The sequence below is a fragment of the Hyperolius riggenbachi genome, chromosome 5 (genome assembly GCF_040937935.1).
Source record: "Hyperolius riggenbachi isolate aHypRig1 chromosome 5, aHypRig1.pri, whole genome shotgun sequence".
In the NCBI taxonomy this organism is placed as follows: Eukaryota; Metazoa; Chordata; class Amphibia; order Anura; family Hyperoliidae; genus Hyperolius; species Hyperolius riggenbachi.
Window position 1 is genome coordinate 87555121 of NC_090650.1, and position 23202 is coordinate 87578322.

At 41.5% G+C, this 23202-nt stretch overlaps 1 protein-coding gene across 2 annotated transcripts in view; it reads right to left on the reverse strand.

The window, feature by feature from the left end:
* The window catches only part of DNAH11 (dynein axonemal heavy chain 11), a 383233-nt gene that overhangs the window by 173762 nt on the left and 186269 nt on the right, over positions 1-23202 (reverse strand). Inside the window, exons 42-51 of one of the 2 annotated variants that reach the window (XM_068235964.1) lie at positions 19760-19887; positions 17863-18011; positions 17286-17439; positions 15076-15207; positions 10164-10337; positions 8977-9181; positions 8560-8725; positions 8340-8442; positions 5960-6199; positions 3827-3988 (exon numbers count right to left, since the gene is read on the reverse strand). In XM_068235964.1, the coding sequence (XP_068092065.1) occupies positions 3827-3988; positions 5960-6199; positions 8340-8442; positions 8560-8725; positions 8977-9181; positions 10164-10337; positions 15076-15207; positions 17286-17439; positions 17863-18011; positions 19760-19887 (1613 nt within the window). Of the gene's footprint in view, positions 1-3826; positions 3989-5959; positions 6200-8339; positions 8443-8559; positions 8726-8976; positions 9182-10163; positions 10338-15075; positions 15208-17158; positions 17235-17285; positions 17440-17862; positions 18012-19759; positions 19888-23202 lie in introns of those variants that run through there. The other variant, XM_068235965.1, reaches the window with a different exon arrangement.

Sequence of the window (23202 nt, forward strand, 5' to 3'; positions counted from 1 at the left end):
TTAACAGCGGTCTTTTATGCAGCACAATTATCAAACAACTTTTGTTGTGAAACAAGCTGAACAACCAAAAAAAAGTTGCTTGCTATTGTTCACACAACTGATAAGACTGATAAGACGTCCATCCAACAGTTGGATTGACGTCTTATCAGTCTCATCAGTTGTGTAAACAATAGCAAGCAACTTTGTTTGGTTGTTCAACTTGTTTCACAACAAAAGTTGCTTGATAATTCTGCTGCATTAAAGACCGCTGTTGAGCAAGTGTTTGGGGCTCAAGTTCAAATTCACTTAATTGTCATCATGACAACCCCCAAGGTGCATCTAAAAACCATAAGTGACGGTAAAAAAGGCAGAAATAGAGGATTGCATCAAAGCATGCCAAATATTTAGAAAAGTTGCATATAGTGTTAAGTGATTAGCTTAATAATTGTTATTGCACCAGTTTAAGAATAGTTTATTGCATAAAAACAGGCTCTTGTCTATCGGCTTGGGAACATTGATCCTATGGTGAGAGGGATCTGGAGGCGGTCATACTTAGTTTTTCGTAAGCAATGCCAATTCCCTGGCTGTCCTGGAGATTTTATTCAGTAGTATCTGAATCACACACCTGAAACGCCTGTAAGTTGTTTTTTGCCAGTCTTTAATCAGGGCCTGAGCCCACTAATGCAGTTGTGTCTGCTTCTGTCCGCTTTTCAGCATCTGTAACATTGGTGTGTAACTGAAAAGCGGACACAACTGCCTCACTGGGCTCAGGCCCTCAGAGCTCCTGATCTGCATCTTCATTCTGTGTCAGTGGCATAAAGTATTAGAGGCACAGTGTCTGTAGGACTGCCAGGTAATGTGTAGTGTTTAAATGGTAGCCTTCATCTCCCTTTCACTACAGGGTCACTTTAAAATAAAATTCTACTTTTGTGAAGAAAAACTCAGTACTTTTCTTTTGGCAATGTGTTGTATGAGCTACTAGCAAACATTTTTTCTTACTTTATGTGCATAGAAAAAAGAAGCCATTCTACAGCGTGTCTACAGAAACTGGAAAACGAGAGCTATAAAGTTACATTCAGTCTACAGACTAGTCCCGTGATTCCTTCTGTTTGACACAACACACATCTCTGTGCCTCCTCCTCAGACACACCCATCTCAGTGCCTTCTCCTTAGGTGCACACATCTCAGTGCCTTCTCCTCAGACACACCCATCTCAGTGCCTTCTCCTTAGGCGCACACATCTCAGTGCCTTCTCCTCAGACACACCCATCTCAGTGCCTTCTCCTTAGGCGCACACATCTCAGTGCCTTCTCCTCAGACACACACATCCCAATGCCTTCTCCTTAGGCACACACATCTCAGGTTAAGAACGAACCTACAGCCCCTATCGCGTTCATTAACCGGGGACTACCTGTATATATCTATGAAAAAACAAAACAGGTAAACCAGCAGTTACAAGAACTTTATTGCCTGGTACACACCATGCAAGTCCCCATCAGATAGACTGGTCGAATTGATTATTTTCGACAGGTTTGATCTGATTTCCGATTGATTTTCTGACTTTGTATAGAAGTGATCGGAAAATCGACCAGAAAACAATCCGAAATCAGATCGGACCTCTCTATTCTATTCCACCTATCTATCCAATGGGAAATTGCATGGTGTGTACTAGGCTTAAAGGAGTCATCAGGGGGAAATGAGGACAATAAGTGCTACTTACCCAGGGCTTCATCCAGCCCCAAGCTCCCAGCATGTCCCTCGCTGCAGCTCCGCGGTGAGCCATTCGCCTGTGAAGCTTCCCGTTCCCTGGCGATGACATCAGGCCACAGCGAGGGACATGCTGAGAACTTGGGGCTGGACGAAGCCCCGGGTAAGTAGCACTTACTGTCCTCATATCCCCCTGATGACTCCTTTAAGCCTAGTACACACCATGCAATTTCACATTGGATAGATAGGTGGAATTGCGTACTGAACTGCGCCTGCGCGAGCGGCGCTTTCAACCATCGCCACGTGGTTCAGAGCGTACTGCGCAGGCGCAATAGCTCTGTGCCGGCACAGTACGCTCCGGTCCACGTGGAGATGGTTGACAGCGCCTTTTGCGCAGGCGCAGTACAGACCGACCTCCAGGTCGGCCATACGTCATCGCCGGGGACCGGGAAGCTTCACAGGCGACTGATTGTAAAATTTGACAAATCTGACCAATGCATCACACACACGTTCAAAACATCCCCATTTATTAAAAAATTAATAAATTCAAAACTGTGAAAAATTGCTTGGGTCTATAAATAAAGCAATTGATAATCTACCCTACAACATTCAATTTTCATAAAACTTGATCAGAAAAATCTGTAACTCCCGATCTACTGTTATAAAAAAAATGGAAAATGTTATTGTATCACGTGTGGCCACCTCTACAAGGTGATAGAAATTGAGTCTATCAAAGCCAGGAGCTGCCTGTAATTAACTGGCATCTAGTCAATTAGCTAGCTGTTAGAAATGTATTAATATCGCCCCATGAGTCAGTGGAAATCTACACACTAAACTTATGCTTATCGCTAGCGTTAAAAATCATCATAAAAAAAAAAAAAAATCAAATAACTTTACAGTATTCATGCCAATACATGGAATAGGAATAAGAATTATGCTTTTTATCAAAGCACAAATATTTGTGTAAGAAAATAAAATTTTAGTATATTAACCACTTCTATACCATGCTATTTTGTGCTGATCTGTGCTGCGTGGGCTCTCCAGCCCACAGCACAGATCAGGTTGCAGCCAGGCCGATCAGACTTCCCCCCTTTTTTCCCCACTAGGGGGATGTCATGCTGGGGGGGGGGTCTGATCGCCGCCGGCTGCTTGCGCTTGCGGGGGGGGCTCTTCAAAGCCCACCTCCGCAGCGCTTCCTGGCCTCCTTCCCCCCCTCTCCCTCCCCCTGTGAGCGGCGCAGGACGGATTTCCGTCCTGCGCCTGATGGGATAGGCTTTAGCCTATCAGATGCCGGCGATCCCCGGCCAATCAGAGGCCGGGGATCACCGATCTCCTCTACGGCGCTGCTGCGCAGCAGCGCCGTATAGATGTAAACACCGGGGAAGATCTTCCCCGTGTGTTTACATTTACCCTGCGAGCCGCCGATCGGCTCGCAGGGTGTTCACGGAGACACCCTCCGTGAACTGACATGGAACGGCCGCTCATACGAGCGGCCGTTTCCATGGAATACACTTCAGGATTCAGGGGCGTACATATACGCACCGAGAATCCGGAAGTGGTTAAGTCCTACTGCACGTATATTAAAGGGTGCAAAGCACCACTTTTTTCCTGGTCTCGAATAGCTGTAGGCGCTGCCATGTTTCCCCCTCCCCTTCTAGCTGCCCATTATTTATGCACAGGGAAGGTGTGAAGATGGCATCTGTGACTTCTGTAAACTATTTGAAGCATAGTGCCAATATCTTCACCTCCCTTGCTGATGAAAGCTTTTTGCTAATGTGTGCAATAAAATAAATACAGCAATCCTTATCTGCCTCAAATTTCTGAGGTCAGGCAGGTCTGGGAAGTAGGTGGAAGTAGAATAATAAAGGCCTCTGCTAAACTTTTAAATGCAAAAAGCAGATGTAAAATTTACGATTTTTTTAAAAAGATGAGACACATTGATGGCATGCGTGTTTAATGTGGTATTGAGATGCCCTGGGTGCTAAAAATGGTGCTTGGTTCACTTTAACTGAAGCACACTGGCATTTTCTATTTAGACTAGTCAATGTACGTTTTCTATGAATCTTAATTCATGTACAATCCTGGAACTTGTAGTTAAGTTCAAAGGATTTCCTTGCATACATTGCCAAATGCTTATTACCTCAAAGTATTTCCTGGCTGTATCTTGAATCAGTTTCTTAAACAAATCTGAATCTTTGGACTCTATCAGTTTATCTCCATAAACTCGAGAAGACTCGTGAAGCCACAGCTGAATAAGGTCATTCGGTTGCTTTACACAATCCGGAGTGGCAAATAAAATTCCCTGCAGAGAAAGAAAGGAAATCAAAAGAACAGAGTCACAAACATTTCTGACAAAGTGCTCTATTCACAAACATTTTCCGCATGCAGAAAGGCACTTGTGGTAAATTCCCTACTGAAATAAGACCATCTTGACATTCACAAAATTTTACGCATGTTTATTTACCGCATGTGTAAAATTTTACGCATGGTTTACCCACATGCGTAAAAAGTGTGGTAAAAGCCAGCAAAAGTCTGAAATTCCCGCAAAATAACGAAATTCACAAATAAAAAGGGGCACATTATTTCTGACTTAACAACCGATTTTATATCACCTACTAGTACTTGGTGATATATTTCGCTTCCCATTGACTTAAATGGAGTCTGGAGCCTTGAGCGCTGTGTTTGCTGGACTTTAATCTTTTTTTTTTGACAAGTTTTTTCATGCCACTTTTTTTTACGCAGGTCTTCTTCATGTTTAATATGTAATTACACATGTTTCCCCAATTTTTTTTCCATTGTTCTCGCATGTGGAAAATTTGTAGTGAATGTGGAAAAAAATGCGGAAATTATCACTGGAAGTAATATAGTGGTCAAAAATCTCTAACCGCATGTGTGATTGTGAATAGAGCCCAAAGTGTCTTTCATTGGAAGATGAAGAGGCAGAATAGGCATTCCTATGTGCAGGTGGCGTAGCAATAGGGGGTGGAGAGGTAGCGACCGCATTGGGCCCACCCTCAACCACAGTATTAGCTCTTTATTGGTCCTGTGCTTGTAATAATCACGTTTATAGATGCTTTGAATAGCAGTGATCATTAACAACTGCTTCCCATCCCCTTCTTTCACCTTTGACGCTGTGGTTGTCCTTGATTGATTATTTATAGCAAGCTTGGGGGCTCCCCAATGCAAAACTTGCAACCCACAGCTTCTTAGCTATGCCACTGCCTATGTGTCATTTCAGTAGTGAGTGATGCAGAAAGTGTAAAAGTGGAGTGTAATCACTAAATGTTGCAACTTTGAAGTGAAGGAACACAATATGAATCGTGTGTAGCCTTGCCTGCGGAGTAAGCTGCGTCAGAGTAAGCTGGCACACAGACCCGGTAAACAATCTAATAGCATAAATATAATTTAGCTATCTGAACTGGCTGTACCACACCCTTAAGGTGGCTATATAGCTATTGATGTTGCGGCCTAATTGACCATCTGATTTGATAATTTCATCAAATAGGATGAAAATCAGTGCTGCCACAAGCATGCCTGATTGACAATTCGACCTATTTCAATCTGAAATCGGTCCAATGTATCCGTCAAACATTCTGGGAAATCTCGGGCCGACATGGCTGAGCGTAGGCATGGCAATAATGGCGTGTGATATCGCAGCAACTGACAATGGAACCCCTGGCCGCTGTCCCTTTAAATGTAAATGTGCCCTGTCAGAGCCCATGCATCCAAATCTTACCTGCTCCATCTGCCATGACTGTCCAGCTCTTGCCAGTCTTGTCCACCACTTCTCCGCCACTATACGCAGCAACCACATGGGGCGCTCATGCGGAAGCAGTGGATGAGGCTGGGAGAAGCTCAATTGGTCCAGCCAGAAGCTCTCTCTCTGATCAGGTTTGATCAGAGAGAGATCTGTCTCTCGGTCTATCTGCCCATACATCACTAGATGTATAGGCATCTTTACATTTGCCTCAATCGAGCTTGTTGATTTATCTAACTAGTAAAAAAATTATATAAAATGTCCAAAAAATGGGTCACCTGGCTATACAAACTGCTTACTAATATATAAAATAGCAACATTCTTGAAAGCATTGCCTGTAAGCCATAATCAGCTAAATTAAAATAAATAAATGCTTGAAATACGGTAAACCACTCTGTGTAGTGAATCCATGCTATACATGAATTTTACTTTTTTAATTGAATTACTGAATTAACTTTTATATGATATTATAATTCATAAAGATGCACTAGAATAATTGAGCAATATGTCACTTACCTGGAAAACGTTGGCAATGTCCCTCAGGTTAAAAATGTAATGGAACTTGATAGCAGTGGGAAGGAAATTCTGCACCATCTTCTGGCTGAGCCACATGGCGGCCTGGATGATCGTAGGACCAGTGCGGAGGATGGATGGGTGAAATGAGTGCTGCTGGAAGTGGGAACTAAGGATCTTGGCAAAGATGGCTTCCAAGGCATCATTTGAAGGGAAATTTACAGCAAACACTGTGAAATGTCTCTAAACAGGATTAAAGGATTGAGAGAAACCACTTCAAATTCACATGAAACTACGAACTTCACAATAAAAACCCTGACCTAATGAAAATCAAGAAGAGACTGTAGTTAATGTATTCTGTGACTGTCTCAGAAGCTCTTCACAAAAAAACAGTTTGGGGTGATTTCTATAGAAACCTACTGTATCTATCCACTGTACGTCCTTTAATAAGTACTCCAGAATTCTTAAGAGAGAACTTCTCTAAGAACCCAAGTGCTACACTCAGAACCAGGGATGGTCTATGACAGGCATGGGCAAACTTGGCCCTCCAGCTGTTAAGGAACTACAAGTCCCACAATAGCATTTGCCTTTATGAGTCATGACTGTGGCTGTCTGACTCCTGCAATGCATTGTGGGACTTTTAGTTCCTTAACAGCTGGAGGGCCAAGTTTGCCCATGCCTGGTCTATGAGATGCAAATAATCCCAGGTTGATGCAGAATTATGCAAATGTTTAATGCTAATTTATGCAGCTTGAGAATTTACACATCTAATGAAGCCAAGGTGAGATCCAAATTGTTATTGCATAAAAATGTACATAATTCTGCATCAGCTTGGAAGTACTGAATATACATCCTTAATGTGAAGCAATGACCATACCTAGCCTGATACCGAACATGCTCAAAATATAAACCCTACCCCGAAAGTAAGCCCTAGTGGCAGTAAGGGGAAAAAGTATGGCAACTTGTGTTATTACCAGAGCCCATGGTCTCGCAGGTGGGACCATGGCACCGTCTTCGGGCCAATCACTGCACTTACTTCTACTCAGCAAGTGCAGTGATTGGTCCAATAACAGAGCTGTGGTCCCACCTGGGAGACCGTTGGCTCCAGCAGAAACACAAGTTGTCGTAATTCTTCCCAATAGGGTGAAGTTCGGGGACACAGCAGCATTGAGCTGGGGAAAGAGGATGCAGGGGGATACCAGAAGGACATGAGGGACAATGGAAGACACAGCAGAGGACATAAGGGGACACAGGATGACAGGGGATAGGAGGACACAGATACAGAGGGGTACACCATGAGGACACTAAACATACAAGGGGCACACAAGAGATGGATCCAGTAGAGGAAGAGGCAGCACAGTGGGGAAAGCAGAAGGACACACAGCACGGGAACTTGTGCAATCACAAAAATATAAGAAATCCACTGAAAATAAGTGCTACCACATCTTTTGGTGCATAAAATAATATAAGACACTGTCTTATTTTCAGGGAAACACGGTATGTTCAGTGAAAGACTTCTCAATTTTAGTAAGGCTTTGTTAAAGAGACTCTGTAACAAAATGTTGAGCATTATTTCTTCTATCCTATAAGTTCCTATACCTGTTCTAATGTGCTCTGTCTAACTGCAGCCTTTCCTAGTTGCACAGTGGCTGTGTTATCTCTGTTATATAATCTAATCTTCTTTCCTTTGACGGCTTTGTCGGGCTCAGGCAGGAATGTGCTACTCTGTTTGTGATAGGATAGAAGCTATACACACCCTCTCCAGGCCCCCTGCAGGCTCTGTATGAGTCACAGACTGAGCTTTTCTGAACCTATCACACTCTAATTAGCAGCCATGTCTTTTGTTTGTAAACACTGCCTACAACTGGCAATTACAAGCCAGGGTTGCAGCAGGAAACAGAAACAGCACAGAGAGGCAAAGGAGAACATAATGAATAGAATGGTATGCTTTTTATTGTAAGAATTTTAGAGTACAGATTCTCTTTAGGTAATTGCAGTCTGCACTGCAACCTTCATAAAATATTTGGAAGGCACCACACAACATTACTGTCTATACGATGGAGACTGTGAAATTTCCACCCACATATGTAATTAAGGCGCTGGGAAAGTTGGGCGCCAGTTGAAGCTGAAAACAGCTCACCCTGCTCCTGCAAAGTCCCGGTGGCGTTAATTACTATTCTACCTCCAGGCCACCATTGACACTGGGGAAAGATGTCATTCATCTTCCAGCTACTGCTGGCGGACGAATTACGTCGCTTTTATCGTTTTTGACAGGGCCCAAATTACTGGCATTACGGCCTATGGCGGCACCCAAGTTTCCAGTGCCGTTTTTGTCTGTCTTGGCTCTGCTCTACACCACTGAGTTTATGAGGTACAATCTTACCTGCAGTCGTTGATTGATGGTGAAGCTTCCAGCAGTTGGATTCATACAGGCCACATACTGACAGTTGTGAACTTCTTTCAGAGTCATTTTCTGCCGTTCATACCTACACAGTGACAGACAGCCAATAAAGATGACATAATCCATTCACAAAAAAAGTAATACTGCTAAATTAACATTATGTTTACATGTATTAAATGGCACAGCCATGTGAGAGTATTACCAGTGCCCGTAGTCGAAGTGTTGTCTGATCAAGGCATGTGGTTGCACTGTTCCATACTTGTCAACCTCAGGCATGTTCATGTCATCAATGAAATACACCAACTTTTTGTTACCAATAGGGCCATAGTTACGTCCAGCTTTCTTCTCCAAAGACTTCTCCAACACCCCTGATTGGCAGACAAAGCACATATATACAATGAAAAAATATCTAGCAATTAATGGTATACTTTTTATGGTTCGCTGACTGGTTCCCCAAGTGCAGTACAGAATGTGACCACCATTAATAAATAAATAAAAATAGTTGAAGAAATAAGTATTTCCTTTTTTTAAATATGCATAGCATGTACTGATAAAATAATTTTATGCTATTCCCATCAATTAAGTACAGTTAAAATCCACACCAAATGATCATACTTACTCTGCAAAGCAGCTGACGTAGTATAGTAGTTGAAGGGGACTTTGGCTACCATATATTGATCTGACAGACAGGCTAACCTGTCATTCAAGAACACGGTCTTGCCCACTCCAGCACTCCCCACTAACATAACTGGCTTGGCTTTCTGTATGAGTAAATCGGAAAAGTATCCAAGACATGTGGTTTCAGAGGTATGGACGAAGAGTGCCTGCAATGATGCGGGGAAAAAAATCATAACAATTAGTAAGTAGGATTTCCTACACAAACAATGAAAATGCAGGCCAACATATATCTGGCACTCAGAATGCAAGAATTTAGAGACTTTAGAAAGAGACTTGTGCATAATGAGGGTTTGGTTATACCAGAAATTTGTAAAGTGGCTACACCATGCTTAGATAAAGTGACCAGAGCTTAGTTGGTCCTGGAAAGCACAGGACAGCAGACCCTATGCCAGTGATGGCTAATCTTGGCACTCCAGCTGTGACAAAACTACATATCCCATCATGCCTCTATCTCCCCGATTTATGCTTAGAGCTGTCATAATATTGCAATGCCTCATGGGGACTTGTAGTTCCACCACAGCTAGGGTGTCAAGGTTAGCCATCACTGGCATAGGGTCTGCTGTATAATAATAAGTATAATAAGTTGTGGATGATGGAGGTAAGGTATCAGAAAGACAGAGCTCTTTCCAAACGTACAGAAAAGACACAAAACCGGAGAAAATTTATGAATCCAACTCATGGCTACCAATCTAGTGTAATGGTGCTTCCATATGTATGAGCACGGTCGCCCATAGGGACTTGATCCCTCAGGCGACAGTTCAGGGGCATGTTCTATACAGTTGCTATAAAGTGGGCAGAAAGGATACAGCACGGTGCATGACAAAGTGGGAGGAGTAAAGAGGAAAACAATGCCCTTGGCATGTGCTTGCACTGGCACAATGGATTTCTTGTCAATGTGTCCGGTAGGGTCAGCCGTACACATGCTACATTCTCAGCAGAGGCAGAGACCAGCCTCCTCAGCCAAAAACCATCGACTATGAGTACAGGTGTAAAGGGCTTTAATTTTCCTTGTATAATCTGCGCTGGGAAGTTTAACTAATTCAGAACCATTTTGAAGTGTACCAGCCTCAGATTTATTCGAAGGCCAACCCACCAACCACAACACAAATGAGTTTCTAGGCTACCCACCTGCAGAGGCATCTCTGGATCCATGATAAATGTTGGGACTTTTTCGCTCCACAGGGTGAACTTTCTAGTTTTGTTATCCAGATAATAATCAAATACTGTTCCTTGGCCTGGAAATTTCACCGCTTTCATTTCTTTAATCCACCACTGACTGAATTCAACTCTGTAATCCATCAGCTTCAAATAAGGAAAAAAAAGTCACATTAAGAAAAATTGCTTTTTTATAGAAAGGTGAGCGTTTGACTTTTAAAGATATCCTAATTAGCGGCCAATCTCACAAGAGCCTGATATGAGAAGTTCCCACTCTCCTTCCCAGCTGTGTTACACCTGAACCTCAGTCACAAGGCGCCAGCCTCATCACAAAGGCTCCTGTCAGACTCCATCCTATTGTTAACCTCTGTCTAGATCATTCACTGTCCTTACATTTCAACTGAAGCAGAACTACCACATAATAATAAGTCTCAGTCATGTATTTAGCTGGATTAGGTGAAAAGTCATCCAGAAAGCTCAGTAAGTATTAAGTGGCTTTTATTAAAGCAGTGCGCTGAATCCTCACTTAAGTACGCCATGTGAATAGAATAATTCTGCAGTCAGAAACAGAGTTCAATGTATGGTTATGGGAAAATCCTGAAATAAGCCACTTATTTCGATTTTGGACTGTGAGACCCACATGCAAGTTGCAGATCAGTAGAAGAATCTGCTTTGGCCTAACACGAGTACTAATGAATGGATTTTTGTTATGTACCTTGTGATACAATCAACCATTAAAGCAACATAGCATATACAGCATGAAAAACATGGACCATAGTAACTGAGTGAATAGATTATGAAAAAAATAATCTGACTTTAGCAGCAATGTTTTGCCCTTGTCAACAAAAATATCAATTACAGATATAAAAGGTCACAAATTAAGTATGTAAAGTGCCTATAAATATATTATCTTTTGCTTAGAAACAAATGCTATTTGGTTCTGCTGATTATATAGGCGGGGGTTGTTCAATGCACAGTTCCTTTGGTGATCTCATCAATACTAATTAATTATCTAATTTATACAAATTTTAACATGTTGGGTTTATACTACAATTAAAGACCAAATGTCTGCAGTCAAGAGGAATCCTCAGGAGCAAAAAAAAAAGAAAAAAAAAAAGAACAAAGACCAGGAGCCAATGCGGTGTAATATATTAATTAGATTAGAGGAACAACAGAATACTCAAGAACTACGAATCTACGACTCAGGACCCGGTAGGGTCAGAAATGTGTCAGCTTGCATGCTGTCCTATTTTTTCTATTTTTCTAACATGATTCAATAAAAAGGACTGTTTTTATTCTATGGAAGGTGTGCGGAGGAATCTTTTTGCACAGAATACGCAAGAAGCTTAGGGTGACTCAAACCACAAGGAAAGTATAGGGGACTAAAAGAGACTGAAAAGCCCTCCTACTAGAAAGCAATGCTTAAGGCCCAAACACACGTCAAATTTTTTGAAACGACGGGTCGTTTGGACGTCCCGTCGTTCAGATGCCAAATCGGGCGTGTGTACAGTCCATTGTTCAGCTGATAAGACTGGTCTTGAGCGATCCGCCTGGCGGATCGCTCAAATCCAGTCCTATCAGCTGAACGACGGACTGTACACACGCCCGATTCAACATCCAAACGGCCCGTCGTTTAAAAAAATCCGACGGGTGTATGGGCCTTTAGTATTGTTTGGTTTGCCTTCTAAGAAAGCAAACAACACTAATTAGAGGAAGTCATATTAAAAAAAAAAAAAAAAAAAAAGAAGGAATGGTACTCCCAAAGATGGGTCACCACTGAAAGCGACCATCATTTTCCTCCAGAAAACACAGAAGCACCATAGACTATCACTATTGTATATGGGATTCCGCATGCGTTTTTGGCTGCGGAAAAACTGATGATTTGCTCAAGTGTGACTCTTGCCTCACATAGGAAGAATATTTTTAAGTGCTTCTTACTCCGTGACAAATGTACACCTTATATGTATGCATTTTAAGTTTTAGAACTTGGTCATTGAATCACTTACTAAGAACAAGTGTGTAGACTAGGGAGGCTATTTATACAACTGTTAAAAAAAGTGAGCTATGTTTGTATTAGACTTGGTTGAGCCTCCCATTGTTTTCATGTGCATGAAAGTACATTTGCATTATTAGCTATGCACTATTTTTTCTGCTTTGTATATTTGCACTTTTTTTGTTTTAAATAAAAACATTGAAAGTTCCACCCTGGCAGCATCCACTAGCTCATAATTTCCAGTAGTATGAGAGTTCCTTCCCCAGTATGAAGCAGATCACCTTACTTTGCCCACTTCCTCTAACTGTTGGGTGAAAATAACTCTTTGTGGCCAGCATTACAGATCTGCAGTTCCTCCCCACTCAATTTGTATAGTGAAGCATTTTACCCATCCCGCACACTCACAGTATGTTTATAAAAGCCATATTTTACTGTTCATCACCCCAAACTGTCTATGTAGGTAGCCATTTCTCAATGCTCTTTTACTTAACTTTAAAAAAAAAAGCACATTGAGGAGAATGTAGAAAGGGTAAAGTCGATGTATACTATAAATGATGAGACTTTGCTGATCTGAATTAGAGCGGGTTCACACTAAGGGCGATTTTGAGCGCTTTTGAGCATTGCAAAAAGTGCTTGGCGAATGTGTTTGTATGGGCTAGTCAACACCGCAGCAATGTTATTTTTCCCCCCAAATGCAAACACAGGTCCTGCAGCATTTTGGAGGACATTACACCTCAATTTAAAGTATAGGAAAACCGTAAAATTGTTTTTTTTGCCAAAAGCTGTTCGATTAACAGCTTACTTTAAAGTTTATTTCCAGTTTTGCCACAAGAACTAAAAATCGCTAAATGCAAATGCTCCGAAATCGCTAGGCATAGATAGAAAATTGCTAGACACATGGCGGGAATTGCAACTGCAAATAACTACAAAAAGCGTTAAACATTTGCACTTTGTGAACTAGCCCTAAACTTTTCAGCAGTAGAAAGGAGTGACTGCAGTCAGGTGATCGGCTGAGTTCCCAGTGAAAAAAATAAGTGGAGGCCCCTCCTAGCTCCTCCCTCACTACATCATGTGGGTCCTGATGGGATAGGGAGGAGGCTGCATATTTCACAGACTGCTGTGCAGTCTATTCAAAGTGCATCTGACATTTACACACGAAGACAGTTTTGCAAACCCAGCAAATCAGGTAACAGAAAATGAGTAATGAAAAAAAATGTTTCTGTCCAATGCATAAAACTTTGTAGCTTGCAAATTATGATATATTTCATACAATATGTGGAAAGAACCTGTACTATGACTTTAAAGCGAATAATTCCAGCCGTGCAATTTCTAAAGATGCAATAGGCACTACGGGCTGGTGCACACCAAGCGGGTTTTCTCACGTTTTTACAGCCGCTTGCGGCTGTGGATAGGATACACTAGGGTAATGTATTTCAATGGGCTGGTGCACACCAGAGCGGGAGGCGTTTTGCTGAAACGCATACTCCCGGGCTGAGGCATTATTTGGATTGCGGAGGCGTTTCTGCTTCCAATGTAAAGTATAGGAAAAACGCAAACCGCTCTGAAAAACGCCAGTTCAGAGCGGTTTTGCAGGCGTTTTTGTTACAGAAGCTGTTAACAGCTGTACTGTAACAATATATGAAATCTACTACACCAAAACCGCTACCCAAAACCACAAAACGCTAGGTGAAACGCTACATAAAAATAAGAAAAAGCGTTTCAAAAACAGCTAGCGTCTTGCGGATCTAACAGCTGTACTGTAACAATATATGAAATCTACTACACCAAAACCGCTACCCAAAACCACAAAACGCTAGGTGAAACGCTACATAAAAATAAGAAAAAGCGTTTCAAAAACAGCTAGCGTTTTGCGGATCTGCTAGCGGTTTTTGGTGTGCACCAGGCCTAAAAAAGCAATGCATCACGTGACCCAAGTGAGCTAATCAGGGGCCAGTAAGAAGAAAGGGAATACCATAGCAGCAGTGTTCTTATTGCAAAATAAAACCTGCAATTTTATAAATGGCTTATATTATACTGTGTTCTGCTTCAAATTTCATACTGGATTAATCAAATTTTATCAGTAAATAAATGCATGCAGCTTGAAAATGGACCAATCAGGTCTCACCAAGGAGGCAATTGGCTAGTCCGTTTTCAAGCTGCATACATTTACATACAAAATGTGCATAATTTTGTATCAACGCGGAACAATTTGCATCTCATTGACCAGACCTAACACATGATCCTGCCTGGCATCATTTGGCCCTGTCAGGAATGCATGTGTATAACTGGTATAACACAGAGGGGAATCAGCCAATCATGCAAGTCAGTAGGGAGAAACTTCCTATAGGTGTCAGAAAAGAGAACATGCCTCCAAAGCTGTTTAGGCAGTGCATGTATCACAATGGAGTGTGGACTTTAGCTATAAATGTCGAAAGTGGGGCACAGAAACCACTGCGGAAGGATCATATTACACAGCCAAGTCCCCAAGAAGGAGGATTACAATGGAAGATTTAGTCATTCTTTATAGATTCGACGGTTTCCATTTTAACATCGCTGGGCCTGATCTTCTTTGTTCTTCCTGACCTTGTTCTTTTTGGTATGAAAGTGAAGATGGGAATATCAAGAAAGAAAACACACAAAAGACTGAGCAATTACATAACGGTAGGAGAAAGAGGAAGTTAATAAATGAAAATTACAGGGTGACGAGAAGAAATAAAGATCTTGTGGTGTTTGATGTCATGTGCTTGAATACTTCACCCTCGCTGCCGTCACCCTGATGAATGAAGCCGCTCCGCGCTCGCTTAATATGCATTGGATTTCGGATGGAGCGGTACACATATGACAAAGAGATCTGCTCTGCTAACAAATAAATATCAAGCTGTCATTACTAACCTGATCTTTGTACAGCGCCCCACCAAATGCCCAGATACAGGCGAAGACAAAGTACAGCTCGTACAACTCTCTGGAGGAATCTGGGGGCACATTGTCCGGGGTCAGGAGACAGTCCAGCAGAGAGCACAGAGTCTGCAACACACAGACAGCCAGCATTACACACAGCAAGATCCACTCATTTCACAATAAAGATTAACGTGTACCTGAGGCGATGCGTAACATGATGAGATAAACGTGTATGTATAGTGCAAAACATATGAAAGGGACCCTGAGCAGTGGCTAAAAAAAATAAATCTGGACTTACCTGGGGCTTCTTCCTGCCCCTTGTAGCCAGCGAGGTCCACGGCATCCTCATGCTCCCTTCCTTCCTCCCACTGGTGGTTCCGGTATTGGGCTTCCGGCTTTGGCTGAAGTCTTGCATGCAAGCACGCCGGTCACCATAAGCCTCCTGAAATTCCGCCGATGGAGTCGGCACACATTCAGTTTCGCTGGGCGATTGATAAAGTGGCAAAGGCACTGCCACAAACAACAGAACTTGCAAATATTATCAGCACACCACGTATCAGGTTATAGCACACGCTTTATTGTGCCAGTAGCCACAATGAGTCCAACAATTGTTTCGGGGGGCCACGCAGGGTCCCCCTTTAGCAAGGCATGTGGTTACCACATGCCTTGATAAAAGGGGACCCTGCGTGGCCCCCGAAACAATTGTTGGACTCTTTGTGGGGGGGTTGTTTGCAAGCCCCAGGTAAGTCCAGATTTCTTTTTTTAGCCACTGCTCAGGGTCCATTTAATAACCAGGCTGTTTTACTTGTTTTATTTTTGTGCCTGAAGGAGTTAATTTCTAGGCATGGAAGTGACAGCTTCTGTCTTGTCGGTACCTTGTCGGGAATACAGTACACATCACTGGTAAGCTAATTACAGCCATAAAAGTTTTCCTGTCAGAATACAACTTCTGAGGGCAGGGAGAGATAAAATACATAACCTATTGACATTTTTCTAACTCTAGGACACTTATTAGGCTGCTACTGAGCAGAGGCAACAAGACATTCAATCTACTTTGTAAATGTTTAACTATAAAATAAAATCATGGGATGTCTAAAAAAGTCATGTTTAGGAATAAGAGGATAAATACAATGGTTTACCTCATCAGTTTATTTTCACCTCAGGTTTACTCCCAACTCCAAGTTTTTGCTACAATTATTGCAGAAAGATAGACTCTCTGTTGGGCTGTTACTGCTGTCTGTGTCCCCTCTGGGGAGATTCTTGTGCACCTCTTGTCCCTGGTTGCTGAATGGATTTCTATGACTTTATTATGATTGCTGGTGGTCCCAGGGATAGGAAAAATAGAGACAGCAATAAAAACGTGATGAGGCTGATAACTTTTCCCCAAGATACTAAATAAAAAATGTTTTACTTGTTGTGCCTCTTTGTCTCGGCTATCAGGACAGGAAGAAAAAGTTTCCTTCAGTTGGGATTTAAAGTGTCGCTGAACCAACCCCCCCCCCCCCCCCCCCAAAAAAAACAAAAAACGTATGAGATAATAAATTGTATGTGTAGTATGGATAATGAATAGAACATTAGTAGCAAAGAAAAGAGTTTCATTTTTTTCCAGTTATATAGGTTTATTTATAAACATTGCATTATTCTGTCATATTTGCAGTTTAGAAACCACATTCTGTCTTTTAACCTGTTGAACAGTGCAGAGCTTACGACCCTTTGAACTTTCCTGCAGTAAAATCTCATCTCATGCTGTCTCACGGTTTCTTGGCTGTTAAAGCTATTCAGAAAACAGGACTGAGTTTGACCACTGGTTGAATAGTTCAGAGAAGCACTTTTGCATAGATAACAACTCAAGTGTTTTAACTCTTCCTGTGCTGAAAAACAACATGATACTTTTTTCTTTTCTTCTACTTATGTTCTATGTGTTACTGTATCTGGACTATAAATACAATTCATTAACTCATAAGTTTATTGTAGCTTCAAATTTGCTTTAAGCGAAATATTTACCTTGAATTTATTTTCCTATATTTGCTCTGTTTTAACTATTATACATTTATAATACCTGATCTTATCAATGCACCTGAACAAAAATGTGTCCTTGTTGATCTGGCACACAATGAACTGACTGTAAAGCTAGGTAGAGATGCTGGTCATGGCTTAACACATTCCACAGATCCTATAACCATCTCTTCAGAAGCAGAGTATACCTGCACCATGCTGTTCTCAGAAATTGGAGTGATGCTTTTCAGATTGCCGCTTCTGAACTGCTCCAGACATGGCGGCACATACTTATCAAACAGAATGGTTAGGTTGGCTTTTTCAGTTTGGCTGCTTCTGGTCTCTATCCAAGTGGTCACATACCTGGCAAAGACAATGGGTGAGAGCTTGTTGGAGCAAATGATGCTACAAAATATACTGAATTTTTCAGTTTATGTTGCACAAATACATAAATGTAATGTCCTATAACTTCAGCAAGGCAGCCGCGTTCAGAAGCTGACGATTTGGGTAATAAAAGAACCATATTCTGCTAGCACATCAGTATTCACTCTTATCTATTCGGCATAAGACAGAACTACTGGAAACGTGACACGGTTCCAACTCTTTACAATGCTCTTTCTTTAAAAGGAACCTGACGTGAAAGGGATATGGAGGCTGCCATATTTATTTCTGTTTAAACAATACTTGTTGCCTGAAAGTCCTGTTAATCTTTCTACCACAGTAGTGTCTGAATCACTCACCAGAAACTAGCATAACAGGTATTTACAACTAATTCTTGACACTTACGGGTTCCAGCCAAGATCTTGCGGATTGACGTAGAGAATTCCGGCACGAGAAACCGTGGCTGGTGTGGCAGTCTTTAAATGATGGATCTCAAAAACTAAACGCATTGTCGGAGTCAAAGGGATTCTCTCATTGCTCGCAAGAGTCAGGACCTATAGAAGTCAATGGAACACATACATTCTAATTTTAATATACAACAGAAATTTCTAGTTTTACCTTTCTTATAACTATAGCAACATAAAGGTGCCTAAGAGTGGTATAATATGAATTATTTAACCTGTTTACTTGCATCTTCAGGTTTTTGCAACAATGGTGAAATCTGATTGTTGCCAGGGGTAGGTATATGGCCTTCAAAGGGTCCAGAAAAGGACAAAGGAGTCCACCATATGGTAAAAGAAGAGCCACATGAAACTACATGTTCAGAAATATCAGTAAGTAAGGTCTTGCTTTCAGTGCTGGTCATTCGGGTCCCTGTCTCAGGAACATGTGACAGCATGGACGCAGTGGAATTAGCTTTGGGTACATTGAACCTTCCTAGTAAAGTAATGGGGGCTGATTATATACAGCCAGCTATTCTCCAGGCCTGCATTACAACTTACCAACACAAATTTACTATAAGGTCTATGTTCAGGCACAATTCTTATATGTGTGTAATTGAACATCATATATTGCTAGTGACCTTAGCCCGTTTAAAAACTGGCTAGTTCTGTTACATCCGCCGTGCGCGCACACGCCACGTGCACGACAGCCACACGCGCGAATGCTTGCCGCGTGCGCACGCCTCGCGTGCACACGACCGTCCCTTCTGGCCCCGTCACATGCCAAAAACAGCCATATATAAACTTAAAGGGACACTTAAGTAAAAAAAAAAAAATGAGTTTTACTCACCTGGGGCTTCCAATAGCCCCCTGCAGCTGTCCGATGCCCTCACCGTCTCCTTCCGATCCTCCTGGCCCCGCCGGCAGCCACTTCCTGTTTCGGTGACAGGAGCTGACAGGCTGGGGACGCGAGTGATTCTTCGCGTTCCTGGCCACAATAGCGCCATCTATGCTGCTATAGCATATATCATATACCATATAGCAGCATAGAGGGTGCTAACGTGTCTGGGAACGCGAAGAATCACTCGCGTCCCCAACCTGTCAGCTCCTGTCACCGAAACAGGAAGTGGCTGCCGGCGGGGCCAGGAGGATCGGAGGGAGACGGCGAGGGCACCAAACAGCTGCAGGGGGCTATTGGAAGCCCTAGGTGAGTAAAACTAATTTTTTTTGTTTGACTTAAGTGTCCCTTTAAGGATTAACTTAAAGGATACCCAAAGTGACACGTGACATGATGAGACAGACATGTGTATGTACAGTGTCTTGCACACACATTTTTTCTTTCTCTGCCTGAAAGATTAAATATCAGGTATGTAAGTGGCTGACTCAGTCCTGACTCAGACAGGAAGTGACTACAGTGTGACCCTCACTGATAAGAAATTCCCCTTTTTACCCCTTTCTTGCTCTCAGGAGCCATTTTCTGCTAGGAAAGTGTTTTATAGTTGGAATTTCTTATCAATGAGGGTCACACTGTAGTCACTTCCTGTCTGAGTCAGGACTGAGTCAGCCACTTACATACCTGATATTTAGCTCTTTCAGGCAGAGAAAGAAAAAAAAGGAACACAGCACATTGATTTGTGCGCTTGGCACTATACATACACATGTCTATCTCATCATGTCACATGTCATTTCGGGTATCCTTTAAAGTGCAACTAAACTCAGAACTTCCTTTCTGCTTAAAGATAAGCCACTGCATGATAACTGTTAGGGGGAAAAAAATCCTGTATGGCTGGATCACCAGAGTGGAGGCCAGTGGCATTGTGGGGCACTTGTACACAGGTTTCCAACCATAAGTAGACTATCACCTTATTGTCATCCATGACTGTGTTCAGTGATTCAATCCACATAGGATCAATGTCACCATCCAGTACTATCCATTTAGGTCCATCGTGGGTGATATTGGCTTGTTCTCTCATCAGATTTGAAAAAAGTCCTGGAAAAGAAACACAAGATTTGATTGGTGTTTCTCAACAGTAAAAAGATGTTTGCGAAAAAACAAAAACAAACAGGAATTTTAAGTTTGAAGGAAATTAAGAGATTTATATTAAAGAGAAACTCCGACCAAGAATTTAACTTTATCCCAATCAGTAGCTGATACCCCCTTTTACATGATAAATCTATTCCTTTTCACAAACGAATAATCAGGGGGCGCTGTATGGCTGATATTGTGGTGAAACCCCTCCCACAAGAAACTCTGAGGACCGATGTACTCCTGGCAGTTTCCTGTCTGTGAACCTTGTTGCATTGTGGGAAATCGCTGTTTACAGCGGTTTCCAACTGCCAAAACAGCAAACAGCAGCTACATCACCTGCCGGCAGTAAAAATGTCACCATGTGATAAAAGTCCGAATGTAAATCCGGGAATTTAAAAGATTTTACAATGGGCAAACACTGACTAAATCCTTTAAACATAATTATTGTCAAAATGAAGCACTTTTTATATTACATTATTTTTACTGGAGTTCCTCTTTATATAAGCCCCAACTTGCTCTATTGTTAGTGTAAGCATAACGCATTACTGATTTCCCCCCTGAAGAAATTAGGACCCACTGTTTACGTATTGTTAACAAATGCTTGCCCTACACAGCAGCCTGTATGAAATCCCTGTATGAAAGCATTTTGTGAAATATATGTAAACACATACATTTCTCCTGGCGTAAAATGCACTATAGATTACTTTTTACTTAAGCCAATGTCATTTACAATAAGTAGTAAAAAAAAGTGACAAATCTGACAAGCTTTGGACTAGTCTATCTCCTCATGGGGCATTCTCACCATTTCCTTCCTGTTTATTCTTTACAAAAGTACTCCATGTAAAAGACCTATATAAAGCTTGCCGTTCAGTTGGACTGAACAACTGCCATTCAGTAAGTGCTTTTGAAAATAAAGAAAACACTGAGAATCTCCCACGATGAGATGGACTAGTCTAAAATCTGTTTTGTCCGCTTCTTATTACCTAATGTAAGTGACAGTGGCATTGCAAAAAAAAAGCAATTTATAATTAATTTTACTTTGGGATAAATGCACCTCTTATAAGTATGTTTTTTAAATTTTAAAAATTTTCAGGATAGTGGTCCATTAATTTCCTAACATGCTAAAAAATGATTCTAGTTCAGTGGTTGTTCTGATTCATTTGTCATTTTTATGTAATAAATTTATGAGTTCAAATGGTCAAAATTTTATGGTTGACTAAAAATAAAATTTTACACTTCAGAATGCTCCTCAAAATGTGTCTGTAATAGTAGTATGCCCATCACCTATTTGTCTTCCTGGTAAACTTCAGTACCCAGTCTACCTGGTGGCTGGGCAATTATGCAGCACTTTCATACTTGTGGTGGTAATGTGGGCAGTCTATATGGCCTAGTGCACACCAGAGCAGTTCGGCTGCAGTTTGCGATCCGCTTGCGGGTGCGGATCTGCTAGGGTAATGTATTTCAATGGGCTGGTGCACACCAGAGCGGGAGGCGTTTTGCAGAAACGCATACTCCCGGGCTGCTGCAGATTTTGGATTGCGGATGCGTTTCTGCCTCAATGTTAAGTATAGGAAAAACGCAAACCGCTCTGAAAAACGGCACTTCAGAGCGGTTTGCCAGGCGTTTTTTGTTACAGTAGCTGTTCAGTAACAGCTTTACTGTAACAATACATGAAATCTACTACACCAAAAACGCTTCCCAAAACCGCAAAACGCTAGCTGAAACGCTGCAGAAAAAGAAGAAAAAGCGTTTCAAAATCTGCTAGCGTTTTGCGAATCTGCTTGCAGTTTTTGGTGTGCACCAGCCCTATGTCCATATGATGCATCTCTGAGCCAGATCTCAATGCCAAATTGAATGCGTATAGCTACAGCCACAGGGAGAGTACCTATACTGGGGTACTACTGTACCCAATGAACAGATTTTTCAATATGGAAGTACACATTTAATAAATGGGTGCTTAGTTACTGGGTTGGCAGGTAGACTCTGATATATAAATAATATCTTTACCACTATTATAGATGCACTTTGGGGTACATTTTAACCACTTCACCACTAAGGGTTTTTCCGTTAAATCCAGATCAATTTCCACATATGAGCGCTGCTACCATTAATTCTGAAATAACTTTATCACTTCTAAATGATCTATACATTGGGGTTTTTATCACCACAAATTAGGCTTTCTTTGGGTGCTACTTCTTTGCAAACAATTCGTTTATTTTCTATGCATTTTAAAGGGAAGAAGAAGAAAAATTCCAGAAATTAATTATTTCTTAGTTTTCAACAAATATAGTTTCAAAATAAAATGTGCTGCTGTAGATAAAACCCACACATTTTATTTGCTCATTTGTACTGGTTATTACATCATTTAAATTGTGTCCCTAGTACAATGTGTGCAGACAATATTTTATTTGGAAATAAAGGTATTTTTTCCCCATTTTGTGTTTTGGATTTTTGTCATTCTACTTCATCAATTGCAAGCCCTTATTTGCTAAAATAACAGTAATACCACTCATAGCATACTTATTTAAGAAGCTACATCCCTAAGGTAGCAAATTTATGTATTGCCTTTGAAATTCCGTCACTTCTGTTCTTTTTATTTTCTTTACAAATGTCTTATATGGGATTAGGGGAGGGGGCATAAGGAGTTATTGAACATATTATAGGTATAGGAATTTTATTTTGTAATATTTTTTAACGTACTTCTTTATTGTCCACAAGAAGTCCCCACACAGTTTCCAGCCTACTTAGAATGCTGGATCACAGCTTTCCAAGTTAGCAGGAAGAGACAGTTTGTTTTGTTTACAATTGATGATTTTTGTTGAGTGTTGCAACCGTGATCATTCGTTCATTAGACACCAATCTGTGCACTGCCACTTGGATCGTACATGCCGGTTGCGACAACAGAGAGATGAGTATCTAGGTCCCTGGGAGCTGAAGTGAAGTCATCAGGGATGTAGATACTCGTGCTGTGTAAGGGGAACTAGTTAAATTGTGACATTTTCTTACTCTCCCGACTCCACAGCCGCTTTGGAGTGTGAATTTAATGTATCTTTGCGTAAGAGCTAAAATTCTCTTGCAGACAGTATATATGCATATAATATAAAGAACACATGTACTGGTCTTAGCAATCCAGTAAATAAAGAGTTGCAGTCAGATTACCGCCTTGATTCCTGGCTATCTGATCTGCAACTGTAAACATGACCGCTATGCGACTCGTAGAGGTCAGCTGGCATAGCGGAAACTTCGGCCACTAGTCAGGCTGAGAGAGGGGAAGGG